The 16858-nt window shown below is 42.1% G+C and overlaps 1 protein-coding gene across 6 annotated transcripts in view; it reads right to left on the reverse strand.

Annotated features, from left to right (window-relative positions):
• RGS12 (regulator of G protein signaling 12) overlaps positions 1–16858 on the reverse strand; it is a 177496-nt gene that overhangs the window by 52804 nt on the left and 107834 nt on the right. For all 6 annotated transcript variants that reach the window (XM_034771889.1, XM_034771891.1, XM_034771892.1 and 3 more), the window contains 3 exons: positions 15869–16038; positions 4582–4674; positions 42–185 (listed from right to left, as the gene is read on the reverse strand). In XM_034771889.1, the coding sequence (XP_034627780.1) occupies positions 42–185; positions 4582–4674; positions 15869–16038 (407 nt within the window). The remainder of the gene's footprint in view (positions 1–41; positions 186–4581; positions 4675–15868; positions 16039–16858) is intronic.

The following is a 16858-nucleotide window of genomic DNA, read 5'->3' on the forward strand; positions in this document are numbered from 1 at the left end:
TCCATATGTTAATAAAAAGCAGTTAAATATTTAGTAGCTACCTGAAGCTGCTGTTCTTTGAACATATCTGGATGTGGAGCACTGAGAATATCATCTGCCAACTGTGCCTGGCTATCAATATTAACTGGGGTTGTAGCTTTGCTACACAAAAACTTGCTGAAGATCTCCCGAGCTCTGTAAGAAAGCTACAAAACAGAAATCTTATCAGCATTAATTTATTTTTACAAAAAAAGACATAAGAACATAATAATGACCATGTTGGTCAGACCAATGTTCCATCTAGCTCAATACCCTGTCTTCCGACAGCGGCAGATGCCAGATGATTCAGAGGGATCAAACAGAACAGGATACTTATTCAAGTGATCCATGCCCTGTAACCCAGTCCCAGCTTCTTGCAGTCAGATGTTTAGGGACGTCCAAAGCATGGGGTTCCATCCCTGACCATCTTGGCTAGTAGCCATTGCTGCATCTATCCTCCATGAACTTATCTAATTCTTTTTTGAACCCACTTATACTTTTGGCCTTCACTACATTCCCTAGTCATAAGTTCCACAGGTTGACTGTGTCTTCTGTAAAGAACTACTTCCTTTTTTGCTTTAAACCTGCTGCCTATTAAATTTATTGTGTGATTCCTACTGCTTGTGTTATGTGAAGGGGTAAATAATGTTCCCCTATTTACTTTCTCCACACCATTCATGATTTTATAGACTTCTATCATATTGCTCCTTAGTCGTCTCTTTTCTAAGCAGAACAGTCCCAGTCTTTAATTTCTCCTCATATGGAAGCAGTTCCATACCTTTAATAATTTTTGCTACCCTTTTCTCTACCTTTTCCAATTCTAATGTCTATTTTGAGATGGGGCAACTATAACTGGATGCAATATTCAAGGTGTGGGTGTACCATGGACTTTTATAGAGGCATTATGATCTTTTCTGTTTTATTATCAATTCTTTTTCTATTGGTTCCTAACAGTCTGTTAGCTTTTTGGACTACCACTGCACATTAAGCAGATATTTTCAGAGAACTAGCTATGATACCTCCAAGATCTCTTTCTTGAGTGATAAGTGCTAATTTAGACCGCATCATTTTGTATGTAGAGATGGGATATTTTCCAGTGTGCATTATTTTACATATATTGAATTTCATCTGCCATTTTGTTGCCCAGTCACCCAGTTTTGTGAAAGCCCTTTGTAACTCTTTACACTTAGCTTTGGATCTAACTACACCTCTACCTCGATATAATGCTGTCCTCGGGAGCCAAAAAATCTTACCGCGTTATAGGTGAAACTGTGTTATATCGAACTTGCTTTGATCCACCGGAGTGCGCAGCCCCGCCCCCGGGAGCACTGCTTTACTGCGTTATAGCCGAATTCGTGTTATATCGGGTCGCGTTATATCGAGGTAGAGGTCTATCTTGAGTAATTAGGTATCGTTTCCAAACTTTGTCATCTCACTGTTCATCGCCTTTTCCAGATGATTTATGAATGTGTTGAACACCACAGATTCCAGTACAGACCCTTGGGGGACCCCGCTATTTACCTCTATTCTGAAAACTGACCATTTATTCCTACCTTTTAACCAGTTATTGATCCATGAGAGGACCTTCCCTCTTATCCCACGACTGTCTACTTTGCTTAAGAGCCTTTGGTGAAGGACCTTGTCAAAGGCTTTCTGAGCTGTGTTGACTCTTCCCCAACATATTGTGTTCAGCTAGGTGTCTGATAATTCTGTTCTTTACTATAGTTTCAGCCACTGGGTCTGGTACTGAAGTTAGGCGTACCTGCCTGTAATTGCCGGGATAGCCTCTGGAGCCTTTTCTAAAAATTGGTGTCACATTAGCTATCCGCCAGTTATCTAGTACAGAGGCTGATTTAAGTGATAGGTTACATACCACAGTTAGTAGTTTTGCAATTTTATAGTTGAGTTGCTTCAGAACTATTGGGTGTTAACCATCTGGTCCTAGTGACTTATTAGTGTTTAATTTATCCATTTGTTCCAAAACCACCTCCACTGACACCTCAATCTGCGACAGTTCCTCAGATCTGTCACCTAAAAAGAATGGCTCAGGTGTGAGAATCTCCCTCACATTCTCTGCAGTGCAGACCAATGCAAAGAATTCATTTAGCTTCTCCACAATAGCACTGTCTTCCTTGAGTACTCCTTTATCACCTCCATCAGCCAGTGGCCCTACTCACTAGTATGGTTCCTGCTTCTGATGTGTTTGTAACAATCCAAGTGTATGTTAAATATGCTATTTCCGTACACTTTTGTTACCAAATGAAAAAGAGAAGCAATTATGTATCTCAGTATATGGGGAACCTTAATTTGGTATCTAGAGAAAAGGAAGAAGCTTAGTTTTTAAATCTTTCAAATAAACATTGATGTCTTTTGCCCACCTACATTACTCCTTTTGTTTTCCTTTGTTGAGATTTAAAAATCTAGAAGCTACTGTTTATTGCAATTTTAGTAAACATCTCTTTTTGTAAATTTTTAGGTTGCCAAAATTTTTATTCCCTTTAACATTTTGTGTCAGGGCAGTTGCTAAGTAATTAAATGTTCCAATCAAGAGAATTTACAATAAAATTTAAAATATTCAAAGTGCAATAATAATAAATGTCAAGCCTGTCAAATGTTGCTTCAAAAGTATAATAAAAGCTTGTGACTTAGTGATTTTTTTTTAAAAAAAAAGCACAAAGACTTAAATTAGAGAAGGCCGTAAAATTTAACCATATACTTGAATATCTGCAGTAAAAAAAAAAATCTTGATCTTTCTATTTTTCACTTGCTTATTTTATAAACAACTAAATTCTGAATACAATGAAAGGAAATTAAACTAAATCGGCTTCAGTGCCCTGAGGTGGTTTCAGAAAAAAAAGGAAGTACTAGTGAAAGGCTTTTGACACAATCCCACACGATATTCTCATAAACCAACAAGAGAAATATGGTATAGCTTAAATTACTATAAGGTGAGTGTAACACTGATTTAAAGATACAGCATAGTTATCAGTGGTTTGCTGGGGGGAATTAGTGGGGTCCTAGAAGGGACTGACCTACATCTGGTACTAGTCAATATTTTCATTAATGACCTGGATAATGGAGTGGTGAGTATGCTTTACAGTTTGCTGATGATACCAAGCTGGGAGGGATTGAAAACCCTTGGGAGGATAGGCTTAGAATTCAAAATGATCTTGATAAATTGAGGGATCAGTCTGAAATCAACAAGATGAAATTCAATAAAGACAAGTTCAAAGTACTGCACTTAAGATGGAAAAAAAAAAATCAAATGCACAACTACAAAATGGGGAATAACTGGCTAGGTGGTAGTACTGCCAAAAAGTATCTAGGGGTTAGTGAGTAGTCGCAAATTGAATATGAGTCAACATTGTGATGCTGTTGTGAAAAAAGCTAATATCATTCTGGGGTATTTTAATGGAAGTATCATATGTAATACATGGGTGGTAACGGTCCTGCTCTACTTTGCTCTGCTGAGGCCTGAGCCACAGTACTGTGTCCAGTTTTGGGTGACACACTTTAAGAAAGATATTGACAAACTGGAGAGAGTCCAGAGGAGAGCAACCAAAATGAAAAAAGGCTTAATAAATCTCACCTACGAGGAAAGGTTAAAAAAAACTTGGTATGTTTAGTCTTTAGAAAGGAAGACCGAGGGGAGAAATGATAACAGTCTTCAAATATGTTAAAGGGCAGTTATAAAGAGGACAGTGCTCAACTGTTGTCCATATCCATTGAAGGTAGGACAAGAAGTAATCAGCTTCATCAATGGAAAGGGAGATTTAGGTTAGATGTTACAAAAACTTTCTAGCTGTAACTATACTTATGCACTAAAATAGGCTTTCAAGGCAGATTATAGAATCCTCATCATTGGAGGTTTTTAAGAACAGGTTAGACCAGAAGTGAGCAAACTACAGTCCATGGGCCACATCCAGCCTGCAGGACTGTCCTGCCCGGCCCCTGAGTTCCCGTTCAGGGAAGCTAACCCCTGGCCCCTCCCTTGCTGTCCCCTCTCCCCCACAGCCATGCTGCCGTGCGGGGAGTACTCTGGCCCGCTGCTCCTGCCGGGCTGCGTGGCTTGCACCTACCCACCTCCCAGGCTTTCCAATAAGCCAGTCCTGCTGCTCTGAGCGTTATGGTAAGGGGGCGGGGAGCGGGGAGACTGGATAAGGGGCAGGAGGCTCTGGGGGGCAGTCAGGGGACAGGGAGCAGGGGGCGGTTGGATGGATGGAGGTTCTGGGGGGGTGTCAGGGGATGGGGGGCAGGGGGGTTGGATACAAAAGTAGGGTGTCCCACAAAATAAAGACTAAATAAGGACTCAAATAAGGACTAAATGGAATAGAAAGGCCTTTCACAAAGTCCTAAATAGAACTATAATTGGATTCTAGGAGATACTCTCATGGAACTGAGATCCCCAGGAGAGACCCCTGAAACAAAATGACTGTGTCCCCAGCCCAGCTCAGATAGAACTGCAAGCCGAAGACCAAGAACAGTCCAAATTATCTCAATTGCCTTGGAGGAGACCAGCTTTTAGCTAGCAACTTTATACCTGAATATATAGCATTATTTTACCTCTTTTTTGTCATGTGCAGGTACATGGTTAAAATATTCACAGGCCTGCCAGAATAAAATATTTTCTTCACTAAATTCTTTCCGTAGAAATTCCTAGGAGAAAAAAATAAGCATATAAAACACGTCACAAAATAAAGACAAGTTGCTTACATTTTAAAACAACATATTTATAGGGGGAGAAGAGGGGAGGAGAGGTTGGAGTTTGCATAATGTTGGGATTTTTTTTTAAGTAATGAAAATATTATTATTGCTTTCAGAATCAGGCCTTTTTTAAAAACAATTTCTAAATTTAAGATCAGATTTGCCAAAGACTGACCCTTTCCATTTATTTAGAACATGTTCAATTTGCAATACTGAATCAAGTTACAATCAACATATTTCAATGTACGAAGACTGTTTAGAACTTTGCATTGTGAAACTGGTTCACAGACTAATGAACAAGATGTTAATAAGTATTTAAATAATTTTTAGTTATACTAAAATAGTTACACTTTAGGGAAGTTGCTTATCTTTAACTGACATTCTAACAGGATACCATGGAGACAGTGAAAATGTTTCCCTAGAGCGCACTTTTTAATCATGTAAGTGGTCCTCACTTATATCCTTTGCTAGTTGCTTAAATTGGTATCAGCCTTATTATATTTTTTAAAATTTTTAATTAGAATAAAACCTTTCTGAATATAGCACTTGAGGCTGCCACTTTGCTGAAAAGAGAGGTAATTTGTGACATTAGCAGTGTGAATACCCAGTAGAAGAGCCTGTGAAACCAATTTCCAACCTGATTTAATAATAATTCTTTATCATAAATATAAACATTTATTTTTGACTTTTAAACCAATATTAAAGCACATCAGAAACTGGTTTACAATCTATTCAATGGTTCCCACACTGCATAATTTTTCAATAAGACTAATACTGAACTCAGAAAGATTTAAGAGTCATTTAAAACTAAAAAGAAAGTCACTCTTTATACACAAATGCTGAGAACTTTAGGCTGCTAGGCTGAGCAAAATAGGAGCAATGGCAAGAAATGAACATCCAACTAAAGACAATGCACTTTTTTATATATTAAAAAGCATTTTACTTTCACCCCCTCCCTCTGGATGGGTTCTTTGTTAATGTGTTCATTAAAGCGTTACTCTATTTAGGATGAAAAGAAGTTCTAGTTTGTGCTTATTTAGCCAGGACATTTTTTCTTTTTATTTCCTAATATCAAACGTATAACACAGAGTTTGTGTATGAAGAGAAGGTTACTCACCCTGTGCAGTAACTGAGGTTCTTTGAAAAGGATGGCCCTATAGGTGCTCCAATTCAGGTGTTGGTGCATCCCTGCGCCTTTGATTGGAGAATTTCAGCAGCAGCGTCCGTCCAGGTTGTGCATGGGCTGTCCCTGTCTCGCGCTGTTATCGGCAACATATAGTTCATGCGACCCAACCCCTCTCAGTTCCTTTTCAGTCTGGAAATTGAACTCCGAAGTAGAGGGGAGGAGAGTGGGTAGTGGAAAACCCCCAGGGACACCCATCTCAAAGAACATAAGTTACTGCATAGGCTGAGTAACCTTTTCTTCTTCTTCTTCTTCTTCGAGGACTGTCCCTGTGGGTGTTCCACTTCAGGTGAGTGTCGAGCAGTGCCCTACATTGGGTGGAAGGGGTTTCAGAATTGCCTATGTAAGTGATAACACTAAGATATAGCAATGCATCTGATCTTGAACTCTGGTCGATTGTTTAGTGTTTTGTAAACATGTGTACGGAAGCCCAAGTGGCTGCTCTGCATATGTCCAGTAGCTTTTCTAAACAACAAAATCATGAAGTTGAAAGGGATCTGGTAGAGTGAGTTCTGATCCCCGATGGGGGTTGCAGGTTCTTTTGTTGATAACGGAGGTGGATGCATCCAGAAATCCATTTAGATGGTCTCTGTGTAGAGATAGTGGAGCCTTGTAGCCATTTCCCGTAGTGGAAATGAAAAGCTGCCGAGATTTTCTGAAAGGCTTACTTTTGTCAAGGTAGAACGCTAGTGCACGCCTGACATCTAGGGTATGTAATACTGAGTGTTCCCTGAATGTTCCCATCAGGTTTAGGGAAGAATGGGGAAAGATGGACTGGTTGGTTTACATTGAAGGAGGGAGATTCTTTAGATAGAAATTTTGGGTAGGGTCTTAGTGCGACCTTGTCCTGAAAAAAGATGGTGTAAGGCGAGTGTGCCAGGAGGGCCCCTAACTCACCCATTCAGCGGGCTGATGGGATAGCCACTAAGAACACCACTTTAATCGATAGATGTATCAGAGAGCATGTTGCTAAGGGTTCAAATGGGGGTCCGGTGAGGCGACGTAACACTAAGTTCAAATCCCAAGGCGGAGTAGGTACATGCACTTCGGGGTAAACATTCTTGATACTCGTAAGGAAATGTTTGGTGCTCGGATGGGCAAATATCAATGTCCCATTGATCTTGTGGTGAAAAACGGTAATAGCCACAAGATGGACCTTCATTGAGCTAATGGAGAGCTCCCTGATGTCTTTAGTCTCAAGATATAGTCGAATATCAAGGGTACGGGTATGGAAACGGCACTAATATATTTGTTCTGGCACTGTATGTGGAACCTCTTCTCTTTGTGAAAGTAAGTATTGTGCGTGGTTGTCCTTCTACTGTTTAGCAATAGGCCTTTAACCCAGTCCTAACAGGCTAGCTTGTCACGATGGAACCATGTTGGAGCCATGCTTTCAGGTGAAGTCTCTCCAGGTTCGGGTGATGAACCCAGCCGTCATCCTGTGATAGAATGTCTGGCAGAGGTGGAAGAGTGCATGGTGAGCTTACCGCCATCCGCAATAGGTACAAGTACCAAGTCTGTCTGGGCCATGTTGGGATTATCAATATCACTTTGGCATTGTCAGTATGTATTTTGTGTATCACCCTTGCTAACAGGGGGATCGGAGGGAACGCATATAACAGGTATGCATCGCATTGGAGGAGGAAGGCATCCCACAGGGATTGCAGCCCCAAACCTGCTCTCGAGCAGAATTGTGGGCATTTGTTGTTCTGGGATGTTGCAAAGAAGTCGATGGATGGGTGACCCCGCAGTGTCTGAATATGTTTTGTAGGACCATGTTATTTAGTTCCCATTCGTGATCCTGGGAAAATTCTCTGCTCAGCATATCCACTGTAGTATTTTGATGACCGGGAGGTACAAGGCTGAGATAGTATCAGAGGGGTAGCCATGTTAGTCTGGATCTGTAAAAAGCAACAAAAAGAGTCCTGTGGCACCTTATAGACTAACAGATGTATTGGAGCATAAGCTTTCGTGGGTGAATACCCACTTTGTCAGATGCATGTAGTGGAAATTTCCAGAGGCAGGTCTCACAAAGAGACCACCTGCCCCAAATCATGTGGTGTTGTAGATGGGCTCCCCAGCCTATCAAGGAGGTATCGGTTGTGATTATTATTAAAGATGGAGTCTGAGTGAAAGGGACTTCCATGCACACATTGTTGGGTTGTGTCCACCAGCGTAGAGAATCTTTGACTTTGATCAGCATTGATCAGTCTATTTAGGCTGTGTTTGTGTGGTATGTAGATGATTCTTAGCCAGCCCTGAAGATAGCATATGTGAAGATGCACATGTCATACCATAATTGTGGTTGCTGCCATATGTCCTAATAGTTGGAGGCAGGTTCATGCTGATATGTGAGGACTGTTCAGTGACAAAGAGATGAGGTTGGTTAGAGTGATGAACCTGTTCATTGGTAATGACTCTCTGGCTTCCAGAGACTCAAGATGGGCCCCAATGAAGTCTAACTTCTGTACGGGATTTAGAGTTGATTTTTGTATGTTTTTCTGTAAACTCAGTGTCAGGAAAAGGTTGAGTGTCCTGTGTGTAACGTTGAAGGCATCTGTCTATTAAAAGCTCCCACTCAGGCAATCTTCCAGATAGGGGATTATTATTACACCTTGTTTGCAGAGATGCACTGCCACCTCCGCGAGAATTTTGGAGAACACTCATGGTGCCATCAAGAAACCTAAAGGCAGAACTTTGTATTGGTAATGTTCTGTTCCCAGAGTAAATCTGAGAAACCTCCTGTGAGCAGTGTGTATGGTTATGTGGAAATAGGCATCTTGGAGGTCGAGAGCTGAAAACCAGTCCCCCTGTTCCAGTGCTGGTATTGTTGTTGCTAGTGTGACCATCCGGAACCGTTGGATCCTTATGAATCTGTTGATATTTCTGAGGTCTAGAATAGGTCTCCATCCTCCATTCATTTTCTGGGTTAAGAAGTAGTGGGAATAAAAGCCCTTCCCCCTCTGTGTTGAGCTGGTACTGGTTATACTGCGCCCAGAGGTAACACATGGTTTACTTCCTGCCATAGAAGCTGTTTGTGAGAAAGGTCCATAAAGAAGGATGGGGAGAGAGAGTGAGTAGGGGGGGATGGAGAAGAATGGTATTGCATAGCCTGTATGGATTATTTCAAGGACCCTTTTGTCTGTGGTGAAATCCACGCTGAATAGAAAGGAGTCAAACAGTGGCCAAAACGGGGGATAGACGATGGCATGGTGGGTGGGGGAGGTTGCTCGGACCCTCAACCAAATCCTCAAAATTGTTGTTTAGCAGAGGACGGCTGAGATATAGATGATTGAGGCAGAGGTGGTCGACGCCTCAAAGGTCTCTGCCTGTCGCTGTGTCTCTGTTGAGCGTATGGGGCGATCCTGTGTGCTGGTAGGGAGAATATGTACCCTGTTCTCTTTTGATTTCAGGTGTGTATATCCCCAAGGTGCAGAGAGTTGCCCAAGAGTCCTTCAGGGTGCAGAGGGCTTTGTCTGTCTTCGAGGCAAACAGTTTCTGGCCATCAAAGAGGAGGTCCTCCACTGCAGACTATACTTCCCTGGGGAAACCGGACAAATGAAGCCACGACACTTGGTGCATAACAATGGCAGTGGCTGTGATCATGCTGCCAGGGCTGCCACATCTAGGGATGCCTGTAGGGAGGTTCTGGCCAGAAGTTGACCCTCAGTTAAGAGGGATTTGAATTCATCCCTTTTATCTTCTGGAATATCATTAATAAATTCTGCAAGTTTGAAGTAGTTTATGTGGTCATTCTTTGCCATCAATGCTGAGTAATTGGCAATTCAAAATTGCAAGGTTGCTGAAGAGTAGGCCTTCCGGCCAAAAAGTTCTAGCCGTTTCCACTCCTTGGCCTGGATCTGTATCCATGTTGTCTATCATGCTGGTTGACGACCAGAGAGTTCAGTGCAGTGTAGGAAAATAAAAAAATCTATCCCTTTTGAGGGGACATAATACTTTGTATCAGCTCTCTTGCAGGTGGATGTTATTGTTGCCGGAGTCTGCCATATGGTTTTGGCTGATTCCATGAATGCATCATTTATCGGAAGCACTATTTTTGAAGCCAATTAAGTTTGCAGAATATGGGATTTTGGGACCTCCTCTAGCGGGATCTTCAGGCAGTTCGCAACTCTCCAGAAGAGTTCTTGAAAGTGTTTGAAATCATCCACAGCTGAGGCATTATGGCTTTGTCTGGGGAAGAAGAGGAAATATTGGCAGGTGCTATTGTGTCCTGTCCCAGGGCTTCCTGTTGTTCCTCAAAGCTCCCCTCAATGGGCTCTGTAGCCACAGAGGATGGTGGGAGAGACCTAAGCCTTTCCCTGTACGGACTTAGGGGCTTGCGATATTGCCTCAAGTATGCCACCCTGATGTCCCAATAAGGCCACTGTGTGGGGAATGGCATAGGTGGAGGCATGCCATGACAGCTGTGGGTGTTGGGACCAGGATGAGGTCTCAGCCATACAGGTGGTCCTACTGCGGAAGTAGGTTGGACAGGAGAGGAGTGGTGTAATGAGAAAACACCCTCCTCCTCATTATCCAGACTGGCTAACCTAGTGAGGAGGGCTTTAAACTAGGTTCGACGGGGACAGGTGAGCAAAGCCCACAGGTAAGTGGGGAACATGGAGACCTGGGAGATGGGTCAGAAACAAGAGGGAGTATGAGCTATAATGGCAGAGAGAAAGGAGGGTCAGGGCAAAACTGGGAGGCAAGATCGAACCAGTATCTTAGATGCCTATATACAAATGCGAGAAGTATGGGTAATAAGCAGAAAGAACTGAAAGTGCTAATAAATAAATACAACTATGACATTGTTGACATCACTGAAACTTGGTGGAATAATGCACATGATTGGAATGTTGGTGTGGATGGGTACAGCTTGCTCAGGAAGGATAGACAGGGGAAAAAGGGAGGAGGTGTTGCCTTATATATTAAAAATGTACACACTTGGACTGAGGTGGAGATGGACATAGGAGAAGGAAGTGTTGAGAGTCTCTGGGTTAGGATAAAAGGGGTAAAAAACAAGGGTGATGTCATGCTAGGAGTCTACTACAGGCCACCTAACCAGGTGGAAGAGGTGGATGAGGCTTTTTTTAAACAACTAACAAAATCATCCAAAGCCCAAGATTTGGTGGTGATGGGGGACTTCAACTATCCAAATATATGTTGGGAAAATAACACAGCGGGGCACAGACTAGCCAACAAATTCTTGGACTGCATTGCAGACAACTTTTTATTTCAGAAGGTTGAAAAAGCTACTAGGAGGGAAGCTGTTCTAGACTTGATTTTAACAAATAGGGAGGAACTCGTTGAGAATTTGAAAGTAGAAGGCAGCTTGGGTGAAAGTGATCATGAAATCAGAGTTTGAAATTCTAAGGAAGGGTAGAAGGGAGTACAGCAAAATAGAGACAATGGATTTCAGGAAGGCGGATTTTGGTAAGCTCAGAGAGCTGATAGGTAAGGTCCCATGGGAATCAAGACTGAGGGGAAAAACAACTGAGGAGAGTTGGCAGTTTTTCAAAGGGACACTATTAAGGGCCCAAAAGCAAGCTATTCCGCTGGTTAGGAAAGATAGAAAATGTGGCAAAAGACCACCTTGGCTTAACCACGAGATCTTGCATGATCTAAAAAATAAAGAGGAGTCATATAAAAAAATGGAAACTAGGACAGATTACAAAGGATGAATATAGGCAAACAACACAGGAATGCAGGGGCAAGATTAGAAAGGCAAAGGCACAAAATGAGCTCAAACTAGCTACGGGAATAAAGGGAAACAAGAAGACTTTTTTTCAATACATTAGAAGCAAGAGGAAGACCAAAGACAGGGTAGGCCCATTGCTCAGTGAAGAGGGAGAAACAGTAACAGGAAACTTGGAAATGGCAGAGATGCTTAATGACTTCTTCGTTTCAGTCTTCACCGAGAAGTCTGAAGGAATGACTAACCTAGTGAATGCTAATGGGAAGGGGGTAGGTTTAGCAGATAAAATAAAAAAAGAACAAGTTAAAAATCACTTAGAAAAGTTAGATGCCTGCAAGTCACCAAGACCTGATGAAATGCATCCTAGAATACTCAAGGAGCTAATAGAGGAGGTATCGGAGCCTCTAGCTATTATCTTTGGAAAAGCATGGGAGACGGGAGAGATTCCAGAAGACTGGAAAAGGGCAAATATAGTGCCCATCTATAAAAAGGGAAATAAAAACAACCCAGGAAACTACAGACCAGTTAGCTTAACTTCTGTGCCAGGGAAGATAATGGAGCAAGTAATTAAGGAAATCATCTGCAAACACTTGGAAGGTGGTAAGGTGACAGGGAATAGCCAGCATGGATTTGTAAAGAACAAATCGTGTCAAACCAATCTGATAGCTTTCTTTGATAGGATAACGAGTCTTGTGGATAAGGGAGAAGCTGTGGATGTGGTATACCTAGACTTTAGTAAGGCATTTGATACGGTCTCGCATGATATTCTTATTGATAAACTAGGCAAATACAATTTAGATGGGGCTACTATAAAGTGGGTGCATAACTGGCTGGATAACCGTACTCAGAGAGTTGTTATTAATGGTTCCCAATCCTGCTGGAAAGGCATAACAAGTGGGGTTCCGCAGGGATCTGTTTTGGGACCGGCTCTGTTCAATATCTTCATTAACGACTTAGATATTGGCATAGAAAGTACGCTTATTAAGTTTGCAGATGATACCAAACTGGGAGGGATTGCAACTGCTTTGGAGGACAGGGTCATAATTCAAAATGATCTGGACAAATTGGAGAAATGGTCTGAGGTACATAGGATGAAGTTTAACAAAGACAAATGCAAAGTGCTCCACTTAGAAAGGAACAATCAGTTTCACACATACAGAATGGGAAGAGACTGTCTAGGAAGGAGTACGGCAGAAAGGGATCTAGGGGTTATAGTGGACCACAAGCTAAATATGAGTCAACAGTGTGATGCTGTTGCAAAAAAAAGCAAACATGATTCTGGGATGTATTAACACGTGTGTTGTGAGCAAGACACGAGAAGTCATTCTTCCGCTCTACCCTGCGCTGGTTAGGCCTCAACTGGAGTATTGTGTCAAGTTTTGGGCACCGCATTTCAAAAAAGATGTGGAGAAATTGGAGAGGGTCCAGAGAAGAGCAACAAGAATGATTAAAGGTCTTGAGAACATGACCTATGAAGGAAGGCTGAAAGAATTGGGTTTGTTTAGTTTGGAAAAAAGAAGACTGAGAGGGGACATGATAGCAGTTTTCAGGAATCAAAAAGGATGTCATAAGGAGGAGGGAGAAAACTTGTTCACCTTAGCCTCTAAGGATAGAACAAGAAGCAATGGGCTTAAACTGCAGCAAGGGAGGTTTAGGTTGGACATTAGGAAAAAGTTCCTAACTGCCAGGGTGGTTAAACACTGGAATAAACTGTGTAGGGAGGTTGTGGAATCTCCATCTCTGGAGATATTTAAGGGTAGGTTAGATAAATGTCTATCAGGGATGGTCTAGACAGTATTTGGTCCTGCCATGAGGGCAGGTCCTGCCATGAGGGCAGATGACCTCTCGAGGTCCTAGACTCTATGAATCTATGAAAATCTATGAAAATCCTCTTCCTCACTGAAAAATGGAAGGGCCACCAGTGAATCAGGTTGGCCTGGTACCGTGTACACCAGGGAATACGTCAGTGCTGAAGCGCGGGTATTCAGGTATCGATGATACCAATAAGTCCTTATGTTGCAGGAAATGGTGTAATGCTAATGGTTTCGGCGCCAAAGTGGTCGATGCCGATGGCGTCATTGCAGCTGTGGATGTCAGTGCCAATGCCTAGGTGCTCTGTGTTGTCTGGTGGTGGCACCATACACCACAAGGAGAGTCTCGGTCCGCGTCTTTCAGCAGTTCCACCGGTACCACAACAGAGGAGATGGGCTTTTGTTTGCCTCTTGACTCAGAGACTGCCCACTTGGGTTTGGCAGATGGTACGGTGTGGGCAGTGCTGGAGAATCCTGGTGCCTCATACATACTCAGCCGCAGTGTGGTCAGTACCAAGGATATCGAATAAGCCGGAGACCACTTCTTTTTTGGTGGCTCTTTTGAGGGAGAAGATGCTGTTCTTTTCCTTGTTACTTTTTAGGAGGGTATCTGCTGGCCAGAATGAGATGCCAGGCGCAGAGACTTTTCCTTAAGGATAAGTTTTAGATGCAGGTTTCTGTCCTTCCTGGTGCAAGCTTTTAAGTTGCTGCAGTGAGAACACTTTTGTGGGATATGTGTCAACCTAAGCATCGGACACATTAAGAGTGACCATCCAATACCATGATAGCTTCCTGGCAGGAAAGGAAGCACTTGAAACCCGGTGAACCGAACTATTGTAAGGGTAGGAAATAATTTTTTTAAATTGAGAAAAATAGAGGAGGAAGAAAAAGGGTAGGAAAATCTAACTAGTAAACAAACTACTCTAACTATTCTACACAGTAAATAAAGGTATCAGCTATCACACTGCTGGGAGCTCTCTCTCAGGCTGAGGGCGGTTGAGAAGGAACTGAGGAAGATCAGGTCGCGGCGCAAAATAGGCACTGACAACAGCGCAAGACAGGGACAGTGCATGTGCGACCCAGACGAACACTGCTGCTGAAATTCTCCAATCAAAGACGCAACAGGAAGTGGAGCACCCACAAGGACGCTCCTTGGAGAAGAACTGCAGCTTGTGTGCATGCATCAAGAACTCTGCAAGTCAGGTGTGTACAAAACTATGCTCTTCAAACTTAAGCCCTGGAGGATTAGCACACTGTACTTTCTTATTTTAAAACAACAGGACATATTACTTTGTAATGGGATGCTAGGGAGACAGAAGGTGTACATTTTGTCATTAAAGGCTCAGCAGATCTCTGCAATGACTTCTCTATTACTCATGAGAATTAATCATTAAGTCCATACATAGATTCAGATCTCTCCTTTATTTCCTGATGTAGCTATACACAGACCCTGTAGATTCTGCTTTTTCTGTCTGGCTATCTTCTGATGTCATTTTGCAAACACTTCCTAGTACAATTACTTCATTTAGGTTAAGCAAATTAGAGAAGATCACTCATAATTTTATACAAACATTGCAAAAAATGTATTAAAGAAATTTCCATTAACTGGTAAAAATGTTCATCATTTCCACAAATCTTTTCCAGAGATCCTAGTTGTTGCTAGGATAATTAAAAGCCCAAGGAACAGAAAGGACTGTTTTGGATGGGAAGGATTTTCCCTGGCTTTCTGCAGAATTTAACACCCCCTCCTTAAATTTCTATCTAGTTTGCTGGTGAAAATAGTTTTGACATTAACTTATTTTCTTGATTCAGATCTGTGTTCTGCATCAGACTTTGTGTGACTGTGACCAAGTCAAATAAGTGCCTCACGATTTCCTTATTTTTAAAAAGGGGATAACATTACATATTCCCTCACAAGGGTGCTGTGAGGTTTAATTCACACTTGGGAAATGCACTTGTCCAGTATAACTAGACAGACTTGCACATCAATTGAAAAACTTCCATGGGGATAAAACAAAGTTTAGATCATGCAAATAGCTGAATAGTCTATCAAGTCTTTAAAAATTATTTTTTACAACTGTAAAAATATTATCTTGCCTACGGTTGCAAATCCAGTTGAATGCCACTGACATAGGAGATATGGAAGCCTTACTAAATATTCAGACACAAAGGATAAGAGTAAAATTTTCATTGCCATCAGCTAAAAGAGTATTGGACATCCATTGTACTGCAGTATGTAGGAACCTGCAGATTTTCTTTAAACTTGGTCCAGCTGAAAAGACAGTTTAGTTTTTGCTAATAAATACGCTTGAAGTGTCAATCCTTTTGTGTTGCTATGATCTCTTAACTCTAAAACCTAAGGATAGTGCCAAGAAAAACAGAAAATAATCACAGGAAAAAATCTTTGCAGTGATATTAGATGTTTTGGAAGCCCCCTTCTTGCCGCTCACTACTTACAGAGAAAAATCGAATGCCAACAGGATCCTGAAGAAGGCGTTCAAATGAAACGGCCCAGCTTGCAACTCTTCTTTCTCGGAGTCGTCGACAGCTCTGTACACTGGGAAGACTAGCATTGCTACTGAGGCTATTATCACTGATACAGTCTTTTAAATCACTACTGTTTAGCTCTGTTGAAAAAGCACAAAGACACCTGCCAATAGAATTTTTTTTTCTATTCTCCACTCAGTAGTAACTTTTTAGTAGGCTTTTCATGACACTTATTGATGTTCACAATAATGCAGACTTCACAAAACACTCTTCGCTCTTTTAGGACCAACTGCACTGAAAAATAACCTTCTCTCAAAATTCTTTCCTATCCAATTACAAAGATAATTAACTATTGTAAGGGCAATAATCCACTTCTTTGAAGCAACTACTGCCTAGAGCACCAAGGGGCCAGGAGCAGGGGAGACAGTCTCCAATCCCCACTACTCTGAACCAGAACTTTGGACACATATGTCCCAAGAGTACCCCACACTTTCACGATCATCAGGGGGGCTGCAGTTCTCCACAGAATTTCCCAATAGGAATGGTCCTTTAAGAGGAATCCATAATTCATCAGGAAGTGTCAGTAACGCCAGGCAGCAAAGCCTTATGTGCAGTTCCAAGCTCTATGAGTTGATTTGTGTGGTTGGGATACTGACTACTGAATATGGAAAACGAGGGAAAGGATGCAACTGAGGAGGGGGGTAGATAATAAATCGGCCCCAGAGGTACCTTCTCATCCTTGGACAGCCAGAGTATTGCAGTATATGCTCCAAACTTGGTCAATGAACTTTCTGACACTAGCAGAGACTCACCCCTGCTCTATATACAGCAGCAAAAGAACTGCAAGAAACCTTGGGGCCCCAGTGACCTCCAAATCCGTGTGGGGCAAATAACCCATAGTAAGGGTCTTCTTAGAGGCTGCTACTATTCAGCCTCCCCTTCTTAGGGGATGCTGCATTC

Source organism: Trachemys scripta, chromosome 5, assembly GCF_013100865.1.
Source record: "Trachemys scripta elegans isolate TJP31775 chromosome 5, CAS_Tse_1.0, whole genome shotgun sequence".
Lineage (NCBI taxonomy): Eukaryota > Metazoa > Chordata > Testudines > Emydidae > Trachemys > Trachemys scripta.